The sequence below is a fragment of the Onychostruthus taczanowskii genome, unplaced genomic scaffold, assembly GCF_017590055.1.
Source record: "Onychostruthus taczanowskii isolate IOZ18803 unplaced genomic scaffold, ASM1759005v1 scaffold13, whole genome shotgun sequence".
NCBI classification, from domain to species: domain Eukaryota; kingdom Metazoa; phylum Chordata; class Aves; order Passeriformes; family Passeridae; genus Onychostruthus; species Onychostruthus taczanowskii.
The window spans coordinates 13,254,356-13,280,131 of NW_024498462.1; the positions used below are offsets into that span (position 1 = coordinate 13,254,356).

Consider the following 25,776-nt stretch of genomic DNA (forward strand, 5'->3'; position numbering starts at 1 on the left):
GCAGCTCCAATGAACCTGAAAATTAATCCTTATAATCCTTATATTATGATGTCCCCATGAGAGACCCATGACCCTAGTGGGAATGCTCTCTCACTCCAGCATGTTGGCATTGGATTGGACTGTTTTGATAAATACTGATTTCTTATATAACATTCATATCCAACTAAAATCCACCATGGAAGAGATTCCTGGTCATGTCATGATCTTGTTCTTGTATTCTCTTTTAAACTATCCCTGACATTCCTGGCTCTGCCACACAGTCACCAGATTCTTTGGGGCAGGGATTAAATATTTGCTCAGTTTGTTCTGGTTTGTTTTTTTCCTGTTATTAATGTTTGAGGAGGTGTGATGCCTTTCAGATCACAAAAGGAGAAGTTATCAAACAGGTATGGATGGATGTTCTTCTAATACCTGACTAGTAGATATCAAGAGATGGGTAATAAAACTAAAATTTCAGAAAGGATAAGACCTTCTCCCTGTGAAACTCCAAAAAAGCTCACAAAATGCTACAGGGGAATTTTATTGTTGTGAATCTCCATATTAGAATTGAAATTTAGCATGTGGTAGCATTAATTTAACTCAGAGGAGAAGATTATTTTCTTTGACAGATATTCAGAATGTAATTCCTGTTCTAGGCAAATGCAACACCTTGGCCTGGATTTTTGTTTGGGTATTTGTTTTGTAAATATAAATGCCCATCAAAGTAAATCCCATCAGTAGGAAGTCCAGTGCAATGTAAATTGTGTTGGAGAGTTTTGGGCAGTTTTTTGGTCACAGTTGCCTACAGAGTTTAGTATCTTGGGGAAAGAAAATCTCTATTACCTTGAGCAGTTTTGAAAATAGCGGCCATGTTCTATTAAATGTTGCTTTAATGCTCAAAAGAAGTTTATTCCACTGAATGCTTTTCGTTTTTCCTTTTCCATATAAGCACTGCATGTATACACACATATCTGTAGACACATAAATCCTAAATAAGTTCATAAATTGAACCAGGAGATTCAGAGTATTATGCTTTCCAGAGTAAATAGGTTTTTCAAAAAAAATATTTAACTTTGGCTTTCAGAGCACTGGATGAGATATGCAGCATTGGATACACATTTCCCAGTGCTGGGGGAGCCCAAATTCCACTGAATTTCAGGGGGACCAAACCACTGATCCTGATTAAACTATTTGTGATCTGACTTACTTTCATGGGCACATGTCAGATGAGGATATTTGAAAATTAGTCTGTAGAATGTGAATAAGAAAATATATTCAATATCTTCTGATACCTTTGAGCACAGCCTTTCCATGGGCTTAAAATCTCACTATTCTGAGGAAAGCACTGAGGGTAATTTAAGTTTCAGTAAAGAAAGAAGCAGTCTTTTTTACTTTGAGGGACTATTGCCTGCTTCTTGAGATTATTGAATTTTCATTCCAGTATAGAGAGGAGCAGTATATCGCCAAGATGAAACAGAAAGCTTAATAGGCACTATATCTCTTGATGTTTATAGAAACTTAGCCAACAATCTTAAAAGACACCGAATTGGATTCTAAAATACTGGCACAAATGAATTAGGAGGAAATGGCTCTTGCAACAGTACTGCCACATGTGCCATTCATGCTATTAAAATATGACATTATTCTTAATTTTGTTATATTAAATTGGAAATTACATGTGTTGGAGAATAATGGGAAGTCATAGAATCACAGAGTAAGCTGAGTGGGAAGAGACCCACAAGGATTATTGAGTTCAGTTTCTGGCCCTGCACTTCCAGCAATCCCAGCCTGTGCATCCCTGGCAGCAGTGCCCAAAGCTCCTGGAGCTCTGGCAGCCTTGGGGCTGTGCCTGTTCCTTGGAGAGCCTGGGCAGTGCCAGCACCCTTTGGAGGAAGAAATTTTTCAGAAAAAAAGAGTGGCATTTATTTCTTCAGCAAGAGGCTGCAATAATTAAAATCTTATAAATCGCTAGATTACCTACAAAATGAATTCTGAGAGAGAATAGAGACAATAACATTACAAAGATGTGTATCTATTCCACATTTAAAATTGTGAAAGGAAACTGTCACAATTCTTCTTCGGGGCAAGGGGGACTTTTCTATTATTTTTGCAGAGGTTTAGCTTGGCAGCATGATTTTGCTGTCCAGGTGAGTAAGTGGTGTTACTCCTTGTGAACACCTCAGGTCGTTGCAGAGTACTTGTTATTGTCAGGCACTAGGTGGCCTGCTTGCTAAAACATCGTAATGAAGCCTTCTGCAGACAATTTGCAGAAACACTGCCTGAAAAATGAGTAAATAAAAATGCATCTTTAATTTCTAATAGAGACTGAGACATTTAAAGTCACTGATGCCAAGTTCCAGACAGGTGGAAGCCTGCAGGTGCTGAAACCTACCCAAAACTCAGCACACAATGATTTTGTTCTTGTCTTGCAGACAATATTTAGACAAAAGATCAAAGTTTCCCACTAAAGACGGGATGCTGACCTGTATATTCTCTAAATCACAAGCTCTTAGTTCCTTTGAGGGAAGGTAAAAGCTGACAGGTGCAATAGAGTACAGCATTTGTTTTAGCACCCTGATGGTTTGGTGTGTTGTGCCCAGAAACATGAAAAGATCAGTATTTGTAGTTTCTAAAGGGCAAATATAACACTGGTGCTCCAGGAGTTAGTTGTTCTCAATCTGATCTACAAGACAAGCAGAATTAAGAGCGGCAAGCAAAGCAAGACCTCGCTGTTTTTTCTTGTTTTGGTGTGGTTTGGAGTGCTGGAAGGCTGGACATGACCTGTGGTCTCTTAGTGCTGCCACCTGAGTGCTGTACTGGTACAAACCGCCTTAAACTGTGTTTTTCAGCAATTTTGAGGTTTTTATTTGATGTTCTGTGACTCTTGTTAGTGTCAGTGGATGTGTGGTGATCACTGAGTTTGAGCTTTGGATATTGAACTTAAAGAAAAAAAAATCTGTTTTATTTATTTAAAGTGCAATGAAATAATAATTTAAACAACAAGCCTTGATTAACATAGTTTTGCCGTTGAATTGAATGGCTGAAGTGATTAACCACAGAATGGTTTCAATACAATTACTGAGCTTCTTTATTTCAGGTCAAATGCAAGACTAATGAGAAGGCTGAGATGGGAAATGGCTGAGATTCAACCTTTGGTAGAATTCTAGAATATTAGTGGTCAAGAAGGGTGCAAATTTCTGCTGTTCTGCAGTGACCATGTGAGAAGGATGTGGCTGAACCCAGGGATGAACATAATCTGCATTCCACACAACTCTGTTGTGGTCATCTGCTTGGAAATTTATCTTGCACACATTTTTCAGCTGAATTCCCCTAATGTCTCTGTTCTACACCAGATAAATGAACAAACAAGAGACAGCTCCATTGCAGTGATTTCTAATTGTACAGGAAAGGGCATTGTGTGGCTTGGGTAATTACACGTTTTGTTCTCTCCTGAAATCATACTAATTTAAACAATTGATTCAGGTAATTGGTCATATTTCTCTAGGACAGGAAAGACGTTTCAACCTGATATTTGTGTCCTTTATTCTGAGTAAGAGTAGAACACACCAGCAAATATATGGCAGAATATGGTGTGCTCCAAGAAAATGTCTTTTTTTTTTTTTGCTTCCAAGAAAACATTGCATCCCAATAGAAGAGAAACTATAAGAACTTGTTGTTTTGTGATTTGATCAAAAAAGTGTATTCCTCCTTACTCCAGCCAAGTCTGAGCATGAATCTCTTGAATTGATTTCAAAGACAGCAGACTTGGCAGGATCCCTCAGGTTACAGAGAACGATTCTCCATTTAAAGCAGTGCAGCATCCATCCACACTGCACTGAGAAATAAAGTGCCTCCTCAAACTCTGCCAGAAAGAGACAAAAAATCTGTGATATGTGGCACATACACACTCACACACACACACAAATTCCTGTCACTACAGCTTGTAGGGGAACAGGGAACAAATTACTGATGCGTAGAGGAATATCACTGTGAGATGTCAGACTGCCTATAGGAATTCATCATGCCTGGATATCAGAAAATGGGTGTGAATGTACTGCATCACATAAAACACAGCAGAATTTTATTAGGAAAATAGATCTGCAAGCTTTAAGATACTCTTTATGTACTGGTATATTTGAAAAAATCAATATATCTTATAATACTTTGCAGTGTAGATGGGACCAGCACCATGGAGGTGCGATAGGAATTGCATCTGCTTTTCATCACCACAACACTTCAATACTTCCAGTTTCTGTACCTGAATAGAACTTTGTCTTAGGGAATTTTGCTGTGGTGCATTTAATAGATATCTTATATTCCACACAACTGGGATCCTGACAGATCTTGGTAACAGAACAGCAAATTTTCTTTTCTGCACAGCATGTGACTTTTGTAAGTTCTGAGCTTTTATTTTACTGGAAATCAGTAGGACTTCTGACTGACACATCATCAGATGTTAAAGATTTGAAATGTTACTATTTTCTCTATTCATTTAATCACAAATCAATATTTCTGCTCCTTATACCAGTAATTGATGGAGCAGTTAATCTTGTCACTGTTCTTCCATTTTGTGAGACAACATATAATTATGTCCTTGTGTCACTTATGTTGATCTTGTTTAAGAGATTCAAAACAGGCTCTGCATAGAAAGGAAAACACCAATTTTCTTGGCAGGTCTTGGATTTGGAGGCATAATTAGCTGATGTAAAGGAACAGTCTATCAGTTGTGTTTGCATGACATTTCTATTACAACCCTAATACAAATGTTTAATTTCCAGAAAGAACCAAAATATCTTTGGTCGTTTTTAGTTTCTTGAAAACAGAAAAGTAAAACCAAAATGTGAAGCACTATAAAACTTACAAATGACACAGAATTTTGTACAACCTCATGTTATTCAAAAATTCTCTGTGTTGCAATTTTTTCAGCTAATAGACCGGTTTGTGTTTTGTGGTGTTTTTTGTACCCTTTTCTGACTTACAGCTAAATCATAAGGTGTTATCAAGTGGAGAAGTCACTCTATTTATAGCAAAATTAGTTTTTTCACTTGGATTTTTGGAGTAAGAACATGACTTCTACACAAAAGAGCGGAAGAAGGATATATATCTATTTGAAACTTTTAATCATCATTCACACTACTCCTTTAAATTTCTCCTCATGCAATTTCTTCTTTCAAGAACTGAAATGTGATTTTCTTAAAAAGTGTTCTGTGTAGTGTACCAGTGATGATAGAATGCATCAAGGCCCCATGATATTGGGTGGGAAAATGTGCTTTAGCAGGGCTTTAAAAAGCTTCTCCAGGAGCATGGTGTATCAGCAGGACTGATACACACATGCACACTGCTCTCCTTATTAGTTATACCTTTGGAAGCTCATTGGGTGGGAAAATGTGCTTCAGTAGGGCTTTAAAAAGCTTCTCTAGGAGCATGGTGACCTCCAGGACTGATACACACATGCACACTGCTCTCCTTATTAGTTATACCTTTGGAAGCTGTTCATCCTGTTTATTCTGAGTCAGAAGAAGGAGAACGGATGGGAAATAGCATCCCAAATATTCCAAACTTCTCTGCTCTCCATTACAAGCCTGAGTCTCTGCACATCACTTGTGTCTGGAGGTCATTGATAGTGAGTCGGCCACACCAAGTCAATGGAAATGCAGATTTCCAGCCAGAAATGTTTTGTCCACCTTGCAGAAGCTTAATTGTTGGCAGGATTCAGTGAGGAGGCAGGAAAGAAATGCAAAAAACACATTTCCTGTTATTTGAGTGCAGTCTGTGAAGGAGCTGCAGTGTCTTTATGAACTTTATGGTTCTTGGCAAAATGTTAAAAATCAGATTTTCTGGGCTTGTTAAGCAACAGCTTTACCATGACAGGCTTCAAGAGCATGGCCTGACCTTTGTAATACAATCTAAAATTAAGCATTTAATGCTGACACATAGCAGTCTATGCAAATATTTAATAAAGGTCTGTTGTTGAGGTGTGTGGGCAACTTTTTACTTAAGGAATTTATTTCCAGAACTATAGATCCAGCAAACTTGGTAAAACCTGGAGAAAACTCCAGGGGTTTCAGTGGGCTTTGAATCAATTTAATTGTTGACCAGAACCTCCATTTGTTAAACCGTTTTTACTATATAGGTAAAACAAAATTTAAAGAATCAGGCCCTGAACATCAGATTGCTGTAACACATTTTAAAGTACCCTTATAATTCTGTTTTATCCAATTTTGTGACTCTTCTTGCTGAGTACCTTTTGTACAAGTAGTTTGACTGGTTTTAGGTAGCTGCTTTCTCCTAAATCAAAACAGCCCTGCTCCATCATCTCCATGATGATTTAATTTTCAATCCCCTTTTCCAGAATCATTTCAGTGTAGAATTCTCTGTGGCACAGAATTTCCTTTGAGAAGCAATCCATGTGTTTGCCATCTCTGCAGCAGTTTGGGGATCGGTCAGGATGGGAGGTGTTTCACCAGAACAGTGGAATGTTCCAGCGTCGTTTTGTTTTTTGAGATAACAGAGGAAAAGACGTCACCTTTTTGTGAATAAATGATGAAATTAAAGCAGTATTGTTGTTATTTAAAGAAGTATTTATTGTTATTTTGTTATCAGGCCACCAGCTGAGGAGCAGCCACTGGCAGGCAGCAATTCCCAGCACAAGGCTTCCATGGCTAAAGACGATGATTTGTCTTTGTGTTCATGGAACAAAAAACAAATGTTTTTTTCCTAGGAGCTGCCTGAGGGCCATGGAGGGAGTGAGAATCCCCTGACCATGACAGAGGCAGAGCCACCCTGCCCCAGTCCCAGGAGCTGCCTGAGCTCCATTCTCACTCCAGGGAGGGAGTGAGAATCCCCTGACCATGACAGAGGCAGAGCCACCCTGCCCCAGGGCAGGAAGGGGAGAGGCTTTTGCCATCATCTGCTTTTGGTTTGCACCCTGATATAGCCAAAAACTGATCTAAAACCCAAACTCTGATCTTGTTCTGTCCTTGGAAAAGCTTTCCTCTCCAATCACCTTCTCTTAGGAGGGTTTTTTTTTTTTTTTTCACACTACCGTGTTTTATTCATGTGGTGTGTTTAGATAGGGCCAGTTTGCTAAAAAATCCGGTGATTGCTTCCCTGCTCAGGGCCATCCATAAATGATGAGAAAATTCCTTCCAAGATGTGCAATTAGTTCTCAAGTTTATGGCACTTTTGGAGCTTCCAGAGTTGAGTTAATGATTTATAAAGATGTTTTCTCATGTATGGTATCCATATGTGGCATGTGACCACTTTGAGCAGACGTGGTGATTAAGCTGTTAATTGGTGAGATAAATGTAAGGTATAGAATATGCAATTTACGATGTATTTGATATTTTAAACTCTTTACTAGAACCTTATAGTTTGATTCTAATTTGCATTCAAGATATCTTTAAGAAGAACAAAAAATCCCATATGAAAATGAGCAGCTAGGCTGCTACTGGATAAAAAAACGTGATGGGTTTTTTTTTGGATATATTCTGCTAAGGCAAAGAGAAACTGATGAAAATAGCAAAGTTTATCCTTTTGGAGTCCAATATGTGTATTTTGGCACCCAGAAGAGCTTTTTTCTCCTCCAGGAACTGGGTGCAAAATTCCAGATATTCTGAGTTTACAAGAATTACAGAATATAAAGAGAATAATTTTTTTTTTAACTTTTAAGTCATGGCTTCAAAAAAAAAAAAAAAAAAAGAAGCAATACATTTAGTTTTTTTGTTTGTTTTTAGAAATTTTGGGAACAGTGCTCTCTGCTCTCACAAATGGTTAACTGAGAAGTAAATTACTGTGCTTACCTCACCTCTGTGTGTGGAACTGGAGGGGTTGGAAGGAGGTGACTGATTCCTGCTCCTCTGGAGCTCATGGAATGGATTGTGTGTGCCTGGGCTCAGAATTGTATTTGGAATAAGCAGAACAATATAACACAATATTAACAATAGAACAGCATCCCTGCCCTGATTCACAGCCCCTGGAACTGTTCAGTAGACACTCTGCAATGTGGATTTTACCAGGGAGAAATGAAAATCACTAACTGGCAGCGAGGCAGTGAAGCAAAATGCATTATGTATGAAACAGGTGATCTCGACAATTGCCATTCCAAAGGATTTGACACAAATGACTGAAATCAGATTGACTTCCACTTTATAACAAATAAAAATGTGTTTTACTTTGGAGTGCATCCAACAGCCACACGTGGTTTCACGTAGTTTCTTATTGTGGTCCCATATTCTCTTGCCACTGGCTCATAGATGATTTTCCTTTGGTTTGTTTTAGCAGAGATTTAATTTTCAGATTTGAGGCATGAACAGATTTTCAAGTACCAAAACCAGAGCAATTTCCAGTTGATTGGTAAAATGTATTCATGTAGTACAAACACACAAAGAGAATGCAAAGAAAATGACATTATGAATCATACCATTAACAACTTGATTTTTTTGTAATGTTTTTAGAAGTCAACCATTGAGTTATAGTGAATATATATTTGAATTTGCAGAGCAATGGAGTGTTCACTTTGGAGTTGTAATTGTCTGCAGTTTTGTAGGGGGTTTGGTGTTGGGTTTGGTTTGATTTTTTGGGTGTTTTTTACTCTTTATCAATGGAGTTATAATGGTCTGCAGTTTTGTAGGGGGTGTGGTGTTGGGTTTGGTTTGATTTTTTGGGTGTTTTTTTCTTTTTTATTTTTTTTTAAATTTTTCTGTTTGCTCAGGCATCCCATTTTTTCTTTCTAAGACAATGAAAACAGCCATTGGAGAGATCTTCAGCTTTTTTTCCCAAGATTTCTCTTCTCAACCTTTATGCAGCTCCAATGCAAAAGTGTTCCACTGCTAAAAGCAGGACCATTTCCTGGTGTCACTGGGATATAAATAAATTTGACACTGCATATTCTCACAGGTTTCTGAAATAAGTTACAGGATATTTTTAAAGTATTTCCTGGGTGGCTGCTAGATGCATTTCCCAAATGTGGACTGTACTTACTCTTCTAGTAAAGAAGGGACTTCAGCTTTAAAGGGATTAATTTGCAACAATTAAAATAAATTACTCCTTATGCCATATATCAATGTGATTGAGTTTAATTTGTTCAGCATGCTCACTGCCTGTTGTATATTTATAATTCTGCTCACTGTTTCCAGCATTTTCATACAAGTTTTAATCAACACTCTTCCTATTAGTTGCAGATTACTATCAGGAATAAAGAATTCTATCTAAGAATTTATCAGTTGCTTGTTTTCCACACCTTGGCTGCTTCTTCACGTGGCTTGAAGAACCTGTGTTTTGGTCATCCATTTTTTATTTCCTGAAGAGCATTTCTTACACCCCATGATGGAAAAATAATGAAAATAACTAAAAATATTCTATTTTTAAATAGAATTAGGAGAGCACACAACTGTAAGCAAGCTGTGCCTATCACTTACTTAATTCTTTTGTTGACTTAAATGGGTGTGGGGGGATGTTTTCTCCTGGTGATAAGAATTTCCAGTTTCATTTTGTTCATCACTGAAGAAAAATCAAATTAAAGAAACCTCCTTGAAGTCAATACCATCATGCTCATAAAAAATAGATCAAAGAATGAATCAGTCCCTCAGTGGATTTAGAGTAAAATCATATGAGGGAATGAATTTGAAAGCCCTGATAATATAACAAATTGTCTGTTTCTCTTTGAGGTAGGTCTTTTTCTTTGAGTATGATAATGAAATATCCTGTGTAGGGAGTGGATCCTGTGGATAAATATTGACGGCTGCAAATAATTTATGTTTGGAACACCGTGGAGAGTGACAGCGAGTTCAGGCTGGTTGGTGGCATTTGCACCTTAAAAAAAGTGAGGGGGATTTCTGTCAGGCAGCAGCTTTGTGGTGTTTCTTATTGGCATCAAATCCTGTAAAATACCTGTAAATTCTGCACCTTTTCAAAACCCAGTCCCATCAAACGCAGCCAGTTCCTTTAGTGACACCTGGGCTGTGGTGGCAATGAGGAGACCTCGCTATGTGCAGCCAGGCCAGGGGCTTATGACAGCCAAAAACACCCCAACCCAGCAGCCAAAACCCAAAACACTAAATATTACAGCATCAGAAAGTTCCCACTTTGGGCTAAAGCTGAAATCCACGTCAGCATGGCCCAAGGACTCAAAACCTGTGCAGAGCTGCCTCATTGTCAGTGGGCACTTTGGAGGGAGCCCCAGCGAAGTGGAAGAATTGCAAATAGCTGCCTCCTCAGTGAAATAACGAAATAATCGTGGGATTGAGTGGCAGCTGGAGCTGTGTCATGGGGATCTTTTGCTCTGAGAAACACCATTTTAATACAGGGATTGAAATGCTCCTGTTTAAGGAGCCCACAGTGGATTAGCAGCAAATGAAAAGGATATGATATTGAAAAAGTGTGGTGTGCTAGCTAAATTTGTCCAAGTAATTAAAATAGGTTCAGGAATATAAAGATAAGAATGGGAGTGATATTTTCAGGATTTCTTCTCTGCTATGATTTTAATAATTGGATATTGATGTAGCTTTGGACTTCAATATTCCTAATTTTTAAAAATATGATACCTTTTTGTTTGAACTTGATATAGCAGTTACAAAACATCACCACAGTGTGTTTGCTTTCCTCTAATTCAAATCTGAATCCAAGTATCAAGAAATGGTGTTGTTTTTCTAGCCTGAAGTGGACTCCTGAACTCTTCTACCCCCTTTACAACTTTTCTGAGATCCTCTTAAGGAAGAAATAACAAGTTCTGTAATAAGGTAAAGGCTCAGGTGGGACCAGATGGAGCTCTGTGTATAAAGAACAGATTTAGATTCTACCTCCACATCCTGCTCCATTAGGTGGTTACAGCTTTTACATTCTCTCTGCTTTTCAAGGTATGATTTGACAGCTGCTAAATGAAGAGGATAATGAACAGTGCTAATATTTAAATGACACCATTAATATTTGGTGTATTGGACAAAAAATCAGGTATATTTGAGTGCATAGACAGCCAGATGAAGAAAAGTAAGTTTAAACTTTTTTTTCCCCTCCTCCCCTCCATCTTGTCCATCTGGGCCATTTCCCTTCCTAGCTGGGAAGTCAGCAGCACAGACAGCAATGCATCCTCTTGAAAGCTGGGAAAATGGCTTGGCAAGCTCCATGTTACCTTCTGTTAAACAATTTGATTTGTTCTTAATTTTTTTTTTTTTTCTAACCTCCTTGAAAGCGTGAGTGAGTGCTGGAGCCCATGGAAGCTCCTTTAGGCTGGGGCTGCTCTGTTCAGCCTTCTGCACTTCTGTGTTTCCTCAGTGTTCCAGGCTGGAACACTGATTCCATAAATGCCTGGGAAGTGCCTCTTGCTCCTGCTCTGTGCATTGCTGTTGCCATAGTATCCCTATCAGAGCTATGGCACAAATGACAGGCAACGTACAGCTATGACTTTATAAATAGGATTCTGGAAGAACAACACTTTCCTCACAACAGGAGATATTCTATTCCACATCCAAGCAGCAAACTTGTGTCACTTTGGGATTTTTTCTCCTTAAAGGCCTACAGCTCTGGCATAGAGATTCAAAACTGTTGCTAGAATTGTTTTGAAAGAAAAAAAAATAATTCAAAAATAGTGTATTGTGCAGAAGTTCAGGCATTGTAAATCACTGTTGGTTGTTTTTTCCTGCTAAACTAACAATGTCTATTACATTCCTTTAGTCACTCAGGAAAATCTGTGACAGCAAAAGTCACCACAAAATGCATGTTAGCATTTATATCACGTGGTTTATAAGTGTGCTGTGCTTTTTCATGCTTTGTAGTATTTTCTTTACTATGACACAAGAAGAATTTCAATAGAGTGGTTCAAACTTGGTTTAAAGTGAATAAAAGTATGCATAAGAATGCAATGTCAAGTTCCACCCTGAAGTTTTCCTTACAAAACTCTCTGAGTCCTGCTGTTGTTATTTTATAATCCCTGGAAACTCCTCTGCAGATGAAACTGGGGTTAAAGGCTTATAACTTAGCTTGAATATAAAGTATCTGCTGTCATGATCTCAACTTTCAGAACTGGTTCAGGAATATTGTTGATGAACTCTTTAGGTTGTTGCATTTATGTACTCATCCTCATATTGCTTTGAAAAAAAATATTTATTTGGAAGATTTATAAACCTGTTTATACAATATTTTTATATCATTATCATTTATAAGCAATATTTGCATCAGTATTGCCATAGAAGAATTTGGGATAGGGGCTAGAATTTGGTTTATATTTATGGTTGGTGTTGGTGGTTTTTTTTTCATTTCCTCCCCTCAGAAATGTAAATTTAAAATATTATTCCATAAACATCAGGATTTGAAGGGTTTTATAACCCTGTTGTGTTATTTTTCATTTTAATTTGTAATAGAGAGGAAGAAGTGGCAAAATAGTTCCTTCTAGTATGCACAAAACATACAACCATTCTAATTTTTTTTTTTTGGACAGCATTTAAATATCAACTTTTTACTGTAACTCCTACATTTGTATTTGTGTTTTCCATAGGAAACAATGTAAATATATTTATTTCAGTAATAATGGATACAAAGATGTGCTTTCCTAAAGCAGGGCTCTCTGCAGGGCGAATGTACGTGGGCAATTACTTCAGTGGGATGACAATTGCTGGAGCTGCATTTAAAGAGAAGCAGTTAATAAATCAAATAATAAGTTATACATATATTTATATTATTTATTATGTATCTATAATAGATATTCATAATATATTTATGTTATATAATATATTATAAAATATATATTATACATTATATATTTAAATATTATATAATAAGTTAATAAATCAAATTATAGCAGCCAAACTAATCCACTTGTACACTGTCACCAAGTCATTCATTGGGCTCACACTGCTACCATGGTGTCACCATAATGATGACCAGGAGCTGCTGGAGACTTCCTCATTTGCATATTTAGAATGTGGTGTTTTAATGGTTTATAAAAAGCTGCTGGTCCATTGCTTCACTCTGGGCACCCGGCTGCTGCTGCTTTGGGTGCTGTGAACCCCTGCAGTCCAGTGATAAATCAGGGAATTCCTGGAATGCCATCCCTTGGCAGCAGTCCCCTCCAGCTTCACTGAATTACTCAGGGAGCAAAGCCTTTTTCTCTAAGTGGGGATTTGCAGCACTTTTATTTCGTGTCTAATCACAAAAATGGTATCATTTTCTGCTTTTGTATAACCATGAGGCCAGAAAATGCTGTCCAGTTAACAGTGCTGATGTGGGGATGCACCTTGCAGATGGAGCTGGAATGTTCTGTATCTGTCACTGCCTTCCAACCCAAAGCAGTGTGCAGTGCTTAAATGGAATAGCAATGTTAGTTGTTCTTAACCTGTTTCACTGCAAAATCAAAGCTTTAGTCTAAATTTCCCTGCAAGTGGAATTTGAAAGGCAGTGACTACCAGGTGGAGGCAATTACCTGCGCCAGGAATTTCTTCAACCACTGCAACTTGATCTGCAGAAGTAAATCAATCTGTGCTATGGCAGGGAGAATAAAATGAGAAGAGACAGGGAACAGAATTACACTTTTACCTGCATGGTAAAAAGAATGTAGATATGTTGGCACAGGTATATTTGAAACAGATGTTAACACAAGATTTCATTTACGAGAAAAATCACTTTACATGGAACTCTTGAGCATTTACTTTAGAGAAATGCTATCCTAGCAGATCCTAAATTCTGGAATGGCAGAATTATGTAAAGATTAGGCAAATATTCTATACATGGAGTTCAAGAGAGTGATTTATCTCTCAAAAATTCTTGGCTGAAGGCTGTATGCAGCTACACAGATATCTGTGTGTATCTCTAAGTCCTCCTATCCCACTTCCATCTTTCTCAAGGTTGTTAACAACCTCAAGGCAAGAATATATTGTTATTCAGAAACCAGCTTGGAAAGTACAGATTTTTTCAACAAATTTGTATCTCCCTTTAGAGGTATTGGTGTTCCAGAGTATTGTGAACAGGCATCACCAAATTTAAAATTATACAATTTTTTTTGCAATTCAGTAGACAGATTTCCACACATTTTTAGCTGAAGTTCACCAGACTCTATTTAGATAATAACATTTTCTTGCCAGTTTAAGCTCCTGAATTAAAAATATCCAGATTTCTTTGTTGTTGTTAACAAACATTACATAATTTTGTCAGTGTAAAACTTGGGGGGAGAATTAAGACAAGTGTTCTTCTATTCCCATATCTAAGCAAGAGGTATAAAAAGATCTGGCTCTTAGCAGATGGTTGCTTGCAAACTTCTTGCCTACTTTTTTCTTAGGAAACAGAAAAAAATGAGGACAATGTGGCAGAGAGATCAAAGGAAGGCATTTTCCTAAGGAGCAAAGGAAAATCTCATGCTGGAAATAGGGGATTCCTGTACTTATTTCTTCATTCAATATGATCCAGCCCTAAAATTCTTACCTCAGTAATTACTTAAGAGTTTCAATTAAAAAGTTTTGCAAGAAATTTTATACATATTTAGGAAGGATGGAGTCAAATGTGACTTCACTAATGAGGCTTCCAAACAGTTCACGTTATTGTAGCAGGAAAGGAGCTCCTTTAGCTCTTACCGCTTTAGGAACACAATATGCTGTGACTTTAAAAGGATTTTCCTTTCCCTTTTCCCAGCTACTCCTGGCGTTCTCCACGGATACTCATTAGTCATTCTGGAGATGGACTTGCTGTCTGGAACCTACCTCTTGGCAGTCCTGTTGGCCTGCATCGTGTTCCAATCTGGCGCGCAGGAGAAGAATTACACCGTGAGGGAAGAACTGCCTGAAAATGTCCTCATTGGCAATCTGCTCAAGGATCTCAACCTAACGCTGGACCCTGACGTGCCCCTGTCCTCCCCGCTGCAGTTCAAGCTGGTCTACAAGACCGGGGACGTGCCCCTGGTGAGGGTGGAGGAGAACACCGGGGAGATCTTCACGGCTGCCAACCGCATCGACCGCGAGAAGCTGTGCGCCGGCATCTTCAGCGAGAACCGCTGCTTCTACGAGGTGGAGGTGGCTGTGCTGCCCGACGAGGTGTTCAGACTGGTCAAGATCAGATTCCTGATTGAGGATATAAATGACAACGCCCCCCTTTTCCCCTCGACAGTTATTAACATCTCTATCCCGGAGAACACGGCCATTAATTCCCGCTACTCTGTCCCGTCTGCCATCGACCCGGACATCGGCGTGAACGGAATCCAGCACTATGAGCTCCTCAAGGTGGGTTTCTTTCATCCTTCTCTGTCGCTGTCTGTGTCGCTGTCCTCCCACAAGTGTTGCAGGTCCTCACCAACCCGTCAGGAACCCAAAGCTGTGTGCTGCACGCAGTAACAGAAACCCAAAGCTGCGAGCTGCGGCTGTGGTGCGGCGCAGGTCCGTGTCAGGGTGTGAATGCATAGCCCTGGATGTGTTTTGGTGCATCTCATCCTCACTCCGTGGGAAGCTGTTTATGTTCATGTGTGACTGTGTAACAGGGAGAGGAACCATCCCCATCTCCGTGAGCTCTGCACCTGCACTCAAGTGTTTGTACACTTTGGCTGACAGTTTTCCTGTTTTCCAGTTTTCCAAAACGTGTCCTGATTGCCGCTGACATGGCAGTGCCAAGTGCAGGAGGGCTTTGTGCTGGGTTTATGCCTCCCATTTTTATGGAGACATTCTTTTTTTGTGCCTCTCCTGCACAGCTTGGACTTGAGCAGTAGAACTTGGCCCAGAAGCTGATGTGATGCTCACCTGTGTATTGATGAGCTTTTCCAGAGGGAAGGAGTCAGTTTGTCAGATCAGCTTTGTAATGTCTGGGCAGGAGCAGCTCCAAATGTGCATGAGTGCAAGGAGAGCAGTGCCAGGGACCTTGTAAGAGCAGATATTTCATATTCTTGCTTCTTTTTTTCTTTCTAGAAACTAACAGGTGAACAGGGATTAGGGGACAGAAGAAAAACATAAACGTGTGATGTTTATATTAACAAGAGTGTGTGACTGCTAAATAAATGATCACTTTCGTTTGAGTTTACTGAAGCAAACTTAAGAACAGGAAAGAAACTTACCCAGAAATGTTGGGGGGAAGCTGAGATTGCCCTCGCTTCCTTTGCTTTAGATTAAGGAACTGTTTTGTGTTTTGGCTGCTCAGCAACCAATCTGACCCTCCTTACTCCCAGAAGAACATAGATTATATTATCCAATATACTGCTTGACTGACTGGATGCTGATATTCACTGACACCAGTACTTACTAGCAATTTAATAAAAATAAAGCTCTACCTTTTTTTTAGCTTTTTTAAATTGCTAGGAACCTGAAGTAATTGTGGCAGTGTGGGTGCTAAGGAGTGACAAAGACATAAAAATTTTTTAGGAAACTGCATCCCACTGGGCATTTCTGGCTAGCTATCAAAAAAAAAAAAAAAAAGAAAAAAAAATAGATCCCACACATGTCTGTCTGCTCTCAGTGCAGCCAAGGAACTTAAAACTTTCCAAGTGAATACTAATATGTTTGAATTTTTTGCAGTAAGCTCTTTAAGACTTTTCCTAGGTTATAGGAGAGCAGGAATATCTACATGTGTGGATTTTGTTTGGGGTTTTTTTAGCTAACTAAGCAGAAGCATCCAGTAGGGCAGAGTGTTCTTCATGAGGCATATTCAATGAGATTTTGGGGAATGAACAACAGCATATTAAATAAATAACAGTAGGAGTAGAAAATAATGAAAAACCAGGGTTGCACATGAAATGGAGCAAAATAAAACCCAGTCTGAACAGAGAAATGTGAGTTATCCAAAAGTGCTGTTATTGTAGGAAAAGGAAAACTGTAGAAAATTGCAAAATCAGGAGTCCCTGGGCCTGATGAGCAACAGTTCAGATCACCACAATAACAGTCTTGTTTTGTGAGCTTATTTTTGGCCTGTGCATTCAGAGAGAGAACGTGGCAGATCAGCAGAGTGGGAACACATCTGTGTCACACGAGTGGGAGCTGGTCTGAAATCCAACCTGCAGCTCTGCCCAAGGCAGGCAGGGCACAGCCTTGGCTGGCCAAGGTGAGAGGGTCTGCAGGAGAGGGTTCTCACCAAGAAATGTGCAAATGATTAAATATCTTCATAATCTTAAATAACTTAAATATCAAATTATTTAATTTTTAATTAGGGAAAAATTAATAAAAATGATGAGTTACGTGTTTATTCAAGTGTCTGTGAAAAAAACCTGCTTTTAACACATAATGGGAAGGAAGGTGGTTGAGCACACACTGGTATGGACTGGAAGGTCTGAAATCTTGTGCTGCATGTGCTGCAAACAAAATAATTTGTGAAATCACAGCCCTGTTGGCAGATCTTCTGAAAGAATTAATTGCATTTTTTCTCTTGAATGCCTGTTGGTCAGGTATCTCTTGAGTTATGAATCTACTGCCTTTAAATGAGCCAGCAATTTTACATACCTTGGAAATGATCTGTAAAAACCAAAGTTTCTGACAGCTAGACACCATTTGGAATAGTATTTCCAGATGTTATTCTACTGGTAATTTTCAGAATGCTGATATCAAAAGTAATCATAAAATGGATTAAAAAAAAAACCCCAAACAAACAAACAAACAAACCCCAAAAAACAAACCAAAGCAGTAGAAATAAAGGATTTTGGTGAGCAGACAGGAAATACAGCCAGTGTTTTCTAGCTTAGGGGAGGTCCAGGAAAATAATTAGAGGGATTAAGAACCTTTCCTATGAGGAAATGCTGAAAGAATTGGGATTTTCAGCCTGGAGAACAGCAGGCTCCAGAGTGACCTTACTGAAGCCTTTCAGTACCTGGAGGGGCTGCCAGAGGGACTTTGGACAAGGCCTGGAGACACAGCACAGGGGGAAAGGCTTTGTTCAGACAGAAAGCTGAATTAAATTGGATATTGGGAAGATATCCTTCCCTGTGTGGGAAAAGAGGCCCAGAGAAGTCCCAGGATCCCTGGCAGTGCCCAAGGCCAGGCTGGAGGGGGTTTGGAGACAGTGGGACAGTGGGAGGTGTCCCTGCCATGGTAGGGGTGGAACCAGGTGATTTTTGAAGTCCCTCCCAACCCAAACCATTGTTTGGATATCACAAAACCATTGGGTTTTGTGATATCCAAAGATGCCTCACTGGGGAAGGCTGAGGAGATGGAGAAGGAAAGGAAGAGTGGGCAGTGCTGAAACGCCAGGAGGGAGGTGACAGGACAGGCACGGAAGGGTGGTGCTCCTTTTGTGCTCTGTGTTTCTGGCGTGGGCTCTGAAGATGCTGAAGTCTTCTGGCTCCTGAGAGTGTTGACCTTTTCCTTCCTTTTACAAGCAGCAAACAGAAGGGACTGCAGCACAGGGAAGTGCTGATCAGGAGCATCCTCTGAGCAGGATGCTCTAGCGGGGCTGACGCGGCTCTGGGGGGAATTTTGGGAAGCACCTGGCATGAGGTGGGTGGGCAGGGCAGCTCAGAGGTGGCAGAGGAGTAGGGGGTGAGAGGAGGTGGAAATCACTTCATAGAAGCAGAAAAGCTGATGCTTTAGTGTAGGTGCAGCAACAGAGCGAAATGCTCTGTATTTTGGAGAGAAAGGAATCAAAAATTGACAAATTGTGAAATGAAGAGAAAGCTTTTCAGTTGTAGCTGGCTTTGGAAACAAATTTAGCCAAGATTTTCTTATTGCCTGTGTGAAGCCAGACCTATTTTGCCTGAAAATAGGAAGATAGAGAATATGTCCATAACAAATTCTAAAAAAAAAAGGGAACTTTTCACTAGGAACTGAGCTGACCCATTTATAGGTATTTAACCTATTTTCAGCACCTCCGTAGCTCCTTGGGAAGGTAACAGCCTCGTGTTACAGTATTTCCTCACTTTGTCACACTTACCTTACTGCCCCTCTCACAGGGTGTGGAAAAGTTTGAATATAATTTTTGCATTTGCCTTCTTTTGCAAACTAGACAAGAAATTATAAAGTCTTTAAACTAAATGGCTTTTTTCCTTCTTTTTTTTTTTTTTTTTTTTTTTTTTTTTTTTTTTTTAAGATTCTTCCTCTCATTAAAACTCCTTAAAACAGTAGAAAACAAAACTTTGTAAAGAAATATATTCTTGTATTTTGGATTCAGTGGAAGCTTTGTAAAGCAGGATTTGATTTATTTAAAACAAGACAGAGCTTTAATTACCAAACTGATTAAAACTCATTTTTTGCCTGCCTGCATTTTATCAAGGTTTACCTGAATAGCAAATAACCTCTTTATGTGTAACAGATTCATGGCACCTCATCCTCAAAACTTTCTGTGGCTCTGATTTTCTCAGCCCTGTTTGAAACACATAAACTCTAAAAAGGCCACAGTTTTACTGTTAATAGAAGAGAGGAGACAGTCACGCAGAGCTTCTTGCTGCTCCCAAAGCTGCTGTGCATGGCATTATAAAAGATTGTGTTTCTCTGCTGAGATGCCCCAAGGTGACCATAGAGGGAGTGACATTAAGGTTTCACATGATAAACAGTGTTTGCTGTGAACCAGGGGAGGAGGGAGAACTTAGATATTATTTAGCAATGGAAGAAAATTCATTTAGAATGAGAAATAGCTGGGTTGGGGAAGAGGATGGCATAACACGGATGGTGGGAGCTGGTAGGTGCAGCTACGACAAGGAATAAATGGCCAGGTGGAAACCCAACCATTTTTGTCTCAGCTGAGATAACTACAGCAAATGTATAAATGGGAAATGATAGGGGAAAAGAGCTGGGCATTCATAAATAAAAGTTTTCATAAAAACAGTGGGATGCAAGAGCAAATTGTGCATTGAAACCTTAATTTCTGATTGGGGATGAAGCTACAAATCCTAATGTTCTGCTTTAACCCAGGGGGCAGCCCAGCCTCCGGGGCTTTGTTCACCTCTTCAGGGCAGTCCCATTGTTTACAGACTGACATGAAATGTGCATTGTGTCAGGCAGGGCCACCACGGTGCCATAAATACCTGCTTGCTGGTGTTGATTACACTCTTCCAGCCCACTTACATCTGAGCTCAAGGCAAGCTGATATTTAGTATTACTTGATTAATACACTTCATATTTATAGGTGTCACAGGCCTCTGCTTTGACTGCAAAGATTTTAGTGTGAAGCATTTCTTTGTTCTCTTAAATGCTAAAAAGGCAAGCTGGTTCAGAACAGGTTTTGAATAGAAAAGAACTCACACAAGGGCATGTTTTAAATAATACTTTTATTAATTGATTGCTTAGCATTTCTTGTCAGCTAGGTATACCATGTACACTAGAAGTTGCAGAGGTGCAGCAGGAACTGAGCATTTTCTTCTGTGAGCTGATCCTGTGTGCTAATATTTTCTTCCTTTAATCCTTTGCAGTTTGGGGGAAATAAGATTGGTGTTGCTGTTCCATTACTCTTACCTGTTACAGGAATTTTGCTGTATTTACCTATCAGAAGCAGCTGGTGCATCCCTTCTAGGATAATATTATAATCTCTTTGTAGCTGTCAGTTCATACCTCTGTAGTCTGACAAAACAGATCCCTGCTCAGTCTCACACCACGTCAGCCTTGCCTCTGATGAGGAGAGTTTCATCTCACTGCTCTAGATCATCTTTGTGATGCCTTTCAATAGAAGATATCTCCTTTTTTTGATACAGTTTGTCAATTCCATGACCCATGGAAGACGGAAATCACAGTTCTTCATCATACTTCAAGCATCATATTTCATGTTTGCAACTGGTTATTTCTGAGCCTCGCAGCAGTCTTGGATCAAGTAACTCATATCACTGTCAAGATCAAGAGTGGAAGATGTGTTTTATGTAGAAATAAATCTAAGAGGGCAGTTAGAATTATAGACTGAGACTAGATTTGTAGTTGAGTGTGTATCAGAAAGTCACATTAATGAAATCTTTGCTGATAATCCTGTGGTAAGCAGGGATACAAATGTGAAAGTCAAAAGCTGTAGCAGTGGAGGAGGCCAACAACCTTCCCTGGTCTGTTTGTTTTTAATGCTGCACCTGTGGGGTTCAGTGCACAGAGAAAAATCAAGGCAGAATTGTTAATGTCCCTGCAAACTTAGTGCACAAACTTTGATTTTCTTATCACAGGTGCTCACCAGATGAACCTCACTGTCCCAAACAGGAGCTGCTGGGACTCTCATTGCTGTCATTTCTGTGCTGTCATTCCACCCAGAGGGAACCAAAGCAGCCACCCTCCCTTTGAGGGCACTCCCAAACCATATCCCACAACTTGTCACACTGGAATTAACGAGGATTAAACTGACGTGGGGGATTCTCTGGGAGGGCTTCAGCAGGACAGGGCAGGGCAGTGCTTTATTGGCCCTTCCAGTAGGTCACAGGAAGCCTGGGGTGCTTTTTGCCAGCATCTGCAGTCTGTGAAAAATCTGCCACCAGAGTGCTTTTTTTCTGCTTGCAAACAGATATTTATTAATATTGCCAGGTCTTGCTGAACATTGAAGTTAAACACTAATACAAATAAGGAATTTCAACTTAATTTTTCTTACTTTTTCTACGAATCAAAAATTATTTGTGAATTTGTTGCAACCCTCTAAAAACAAAATATTCTTGCTCTTTGTGATTTATTTTTTTATTGCCAACCCTTTCTAGCAATTGTGTATGGGAAGTGTGCTTGATAGGATGATGGCTATTTGAGACTCCGAGAATTTTTGTTTTACAGACATATATAATCAGGAAAATGCATGGTTCAGATAGGAGATTTCTTGACTTCCTCATAGACAAGAACAAAATCTTTTCAGTATTTCTTGCTTCTCATTCAGGAAACATTAGTTGCTCAGTGATATTTCAAAACTAATTGCCACAAAAATGAAATTACACTCATATTGATGATACAGGTAGCAATAGTACGTAGGTTCCTAAAACTGAGAAATTATATAAAGCCAGATCCTGGATCTGACAGTGCTTACAGACAAAGTAAAAATAAGATGCATGTTAAAAAAGCATTTGAGGGTTGGGGTTTTTTTCAATTATTACAGGTTTCTTTTCCTTCTCACTGTCATGCAGCTTAGACTAATATTTTGAGTTTCTGCTTGGAGAGGGGATGGTTTGTTTTTCTTACTTCACAATCCCCTGGAAAAAGTCAAACCCCAGCTGGGTGTGATGATGTGCAGCTGCTTTGGTTGGACCAGCTGATCTCCAGAGGTCCCTTCCCACCCCAGCCCCCTGTGCCTCTGGGGGCTTTTCAGCACAATTTGCAGCCCAGGCTGACTCCCACCTCACTGGGATGTCTCAGGAGGCTTAAACTGCAGACTTTTGGGGGTCAGTACTGTTTCTTCTTTCCCATTTTGTGTGCCAGCATAGAAAGTGAGGTTTATGGATTTAGAGGACTCGAAAATAGGTTTAGGAAGTTTTTTTGCTTTGGAGTTGAGCTCCAGTCAAGCTCTAAGGTCACTCTCTAGTTCTCGTAATTTAATAAATAGGGAGAGCTGGACATGTTTTCTTTCTAAGGTAATTTTTAGCTGCCCTTTAAAAGAGAGGCTTTTTTTGGACAGACAGTCTGTCTTTTGAGTGGTGCCGAATACTTTTGTCTTAAATCCACAGTGGGGGAATAGGTCAGACCCAAAACATCTTTCTCTTTTTCATTTGCTGATAGAAGCTCAGTGTTTTGGTTAAAGTTAACATATCTTCAGTTATTTTCATGTGGGTGGTTACCCCTGCCTGCTTTTCCCCTGAGAGGTTCTTAATTACCATGTGAAGTATTTACATCACCTTTGCAAAATAAGTCTGTTTCCATTATTTTATGCTGTAGCTGAAAATCCACCTTCTTCCAAATCCTCCACCCCATTTGCTCATTTTTCTTGCAATCCAAAATGCCAAAGTATATGATTCTTCAGAGAAGATTTTTTGCTAGAATAAAAAATACTGCTCAGTGGTAAATTGTCTAGAGAGATCTGGACAGACAAGTGGTCATCTGTGCACATTATTTTGAAAAAGTCACTGGGTCTGAGCTTTAAAAGGGAAAACTGATTTGCATTCCTGTAGCTGTGGCTTGGTGTCAGTGAGGAGATAAAACCCTGCTCCTGACTGGTGGTGGTGAGTCAGGAGTCAAGGTAATTGCCTCTTGTTGGTTGATACAAGGCTCCTTTAGGGTGGTTTATGGCACTATTGCTGTAAAACTGTCAGCTCCCGTTATCCTGACGTCCCTTTGGGGATTCAGGGAGGACTGGAGGAGAAAGTGTTGCTCCAGGCACAGCAAGTTCAGGGAGTTAGGGTGAGGGACAAGTTGGTGTCTCTTTCTGCATGCCAGGCTCTGATTTTCACACGAGCTGTCACGGAACAATAATATATAAGTTAGCAAGTTTCAGGGAGGAGAGGATGATAGACTGGAGCTGCGAGGCACCCATCTGTCAAACGCAGAGCTCCCCTTCATCTGTCTCAGCTGAACATCATCCTGTGCTCATGTCCAGACAGATCAGTTTTAGCTCAGATGTGGGGATGCTTTCTGAGCACACAGGGCTCAGGATTTGTTTACACGGTCCTTGTGTGTGGCAGCACAGAGAAAGGAATATTTTCCCAACAGCCGTCAAGGAAACAATTGTTTTAATTTGTAAGAAATTCTTAATTATATGATCTATCATGGTCTCGATTGATAACCCCAGCAAAAGCACTAAAATACCCCTAATAAATGAAATTATGCTCTGATTTGCATAGATGCAAGATACTGGGACTGCAAACATGCAGTGCCACGTGAAGTTACAGAAGGGAATAAAAGTGCACTCAGGACAGATTATGCTGTACCCTTAATTTTTCCTACTGTCTGAAAATCTACCATGTTTTAAAGGTGTCATACTTTTGTACATCACAAAATAAATAGGTAGGAGCCTTTTTCAAATGCCAAAACAGTATTGCCCTGTGATGGGACATCATTTTTATATATTCAGTGTCTTTATCTGTGAATAGAAATGCCTGTCTTTGGCCCTTATTTTATCTTTAAAGAATGACTTTACACAGATGTCTGAATTTCAGACCTTTTATTTATAAATTATGTTAGTGCATCTGCTTGATATGCTGGTCATCTTGTATCCAAAGGCATTTAAACTTTTTTTGGTAGTTTTTGTCATTAAAAGTGAGCAATAGCTTTCACCATCCAGGCAAGCAACATTTCAAAGCCATTATTTTTTCAACCAAATGAAAAACAATTATCACAACTTCTTCAATAATATCAGGTAATAGTGACTGCATGTGCTGTAAAAGTCCTTTGGAACCACTGTAATTCTTGTATTCTTTCAGAATAACTTTGCAAGGATTACTTTTTTCTGCTTTCTTTACTTCTTGTAATGGATGCATCAATGCACGGCTTGCTTGTATTTTGGATGGCGATCATGAGAAACCTTGAATTAGATTTCCAGAAGATCCTAATATTATTCAGATCATTAAAAATTCCAAGTTTTTAAGGAATAGCTGTCTTTTTTCACATGTACTTATGAGATTATCAAAAATTGCTATTTTCAAAATATTGAGTAAAGAACAATAAAGGGTGAATATTAGTTGCAAAAGATTTTTCTTTTGTCCAGTTCATTTTTCTAAGACTCACTTTTCATCCCATCTAGGGGGAGATGAAGATTTGAAAATTTCCAATTTTTAGGAAATATTTTGAAAATAGGAGAAGTAGTTTCAGTTTTTCCTGATTTAATTTGTCATAAAATACACAATTAAAATATTAAAGTAGCTTTTATAATAATAATATGTTCTTGATTTTATATTTACTTTAGGCTTTCTAATGTTGGATTTTAGTAATGAAGATTTAAATATCCTAGCTAGTTTTCCCCCAAATACACTGTATGGAACACTTTCCTTCCATTTAAGAAGAGCTGTCAAAGAATATATTTAAATCAAGTGTCACCTACGGTTCATGGCACCTGACTGCATTAGTACAGTTATTTTTATTGCTGAAAGAAAGGTATATTGCAAAATAATTTATATTCTCTAACCCAGAAACATAATTGGTCTGAACACTTAAGTCCTGTGGAGCATTTGAAGCTGGGACATGTAGCAAAGTCTGTTTCAGACAATTCTGAAGAAACAAAAAAGAAACATTGCTAAAAGAAATGAGTTCTGAGTCATCAGCTCTCAGTATTGAAATACATTTTTCTCTCATTGTGCTGTAATTGCTGGCTCTATTAATGTGATGTGTTCTTGCTTTGGTTATTGCTGATGTTCCAAAGTCGAATAATTGTAGTTTTTTTTCTCTGCTTTTTCAAGCAAATTGACGTTTTCTGCGGCTTTTTTTCTCTTCTTTTTCTTTTGAGTCAGGATATTCCTCTGTGCTTTTCAGACTGGGATATTATATGGCTTTTTCACTGGGAGAATACATTTTCCTCTTCATCCTAACCCCAGCCATATAATTTTCATCCTCATTTCCATTAGGGATTTTCGAGATAATTTATTGCAGCAGATTTAAAGGTATAAACAAAGGAGTAATTTCTATTTTGTTCCTCACCCTCTTTCCCGTCTAATACCAAAAATAGTACTCTGGCACTTATACTGATTTTTTTTGTGAATTGGTGTTTGTTGGGAAATCCAAGAACTATTGTGAATACCATAATTTGAAAGTCAGTCTTAAAAATAGAGCCTAAAATACTGATAGAACTTTCCTATCACCTTTTATTGTTTTACAGTAAACACTTTTATTGTTGTATGTAATCAAGTATTTGTCCATGTTGAATATCCAAGGTACCATGCTGGTTCAATATCAGAACTCAAATGAGTTCCTGGAAGTTGCCAGATTACCTACTTCTTTGTAAGATTCTACATTAATGCTTATTTTTAAATTCTGTGGTAGTCCAGCCCCTCCCTCATAAAAAACCTTTAATTTGAATAATTCAAACCTTCAACTGCCAGCATCA

At 38.9% G+C, this 25,776-nt stretch overlaps 1 protein-coding gene across 1 annotated transcript in view; it reads left to right on the forward strand.

Annotated features, from left to right (window-relative positions):
• The window catches only part of PCDH11X (protocadherin 11 X-linked), a 419,257-nt gene that overhangs the window by 29,416 nt on the left and 364,065 nt on the right, over positions 1-25,776 (forward strand). The window contains exon 2 of the mRNA XM_041396567.1: positions 14,596-15,179. Within this exon, the coding sequence (XP_041252501.1) occupies positions 14,640-15,179 (540 nt within the window). The 5' untranslated portion in view covers positions 14,596-14,639. The remainder of the gene's footprint in view (positions 1-14,595; positions 15,180-25,776) is intronic.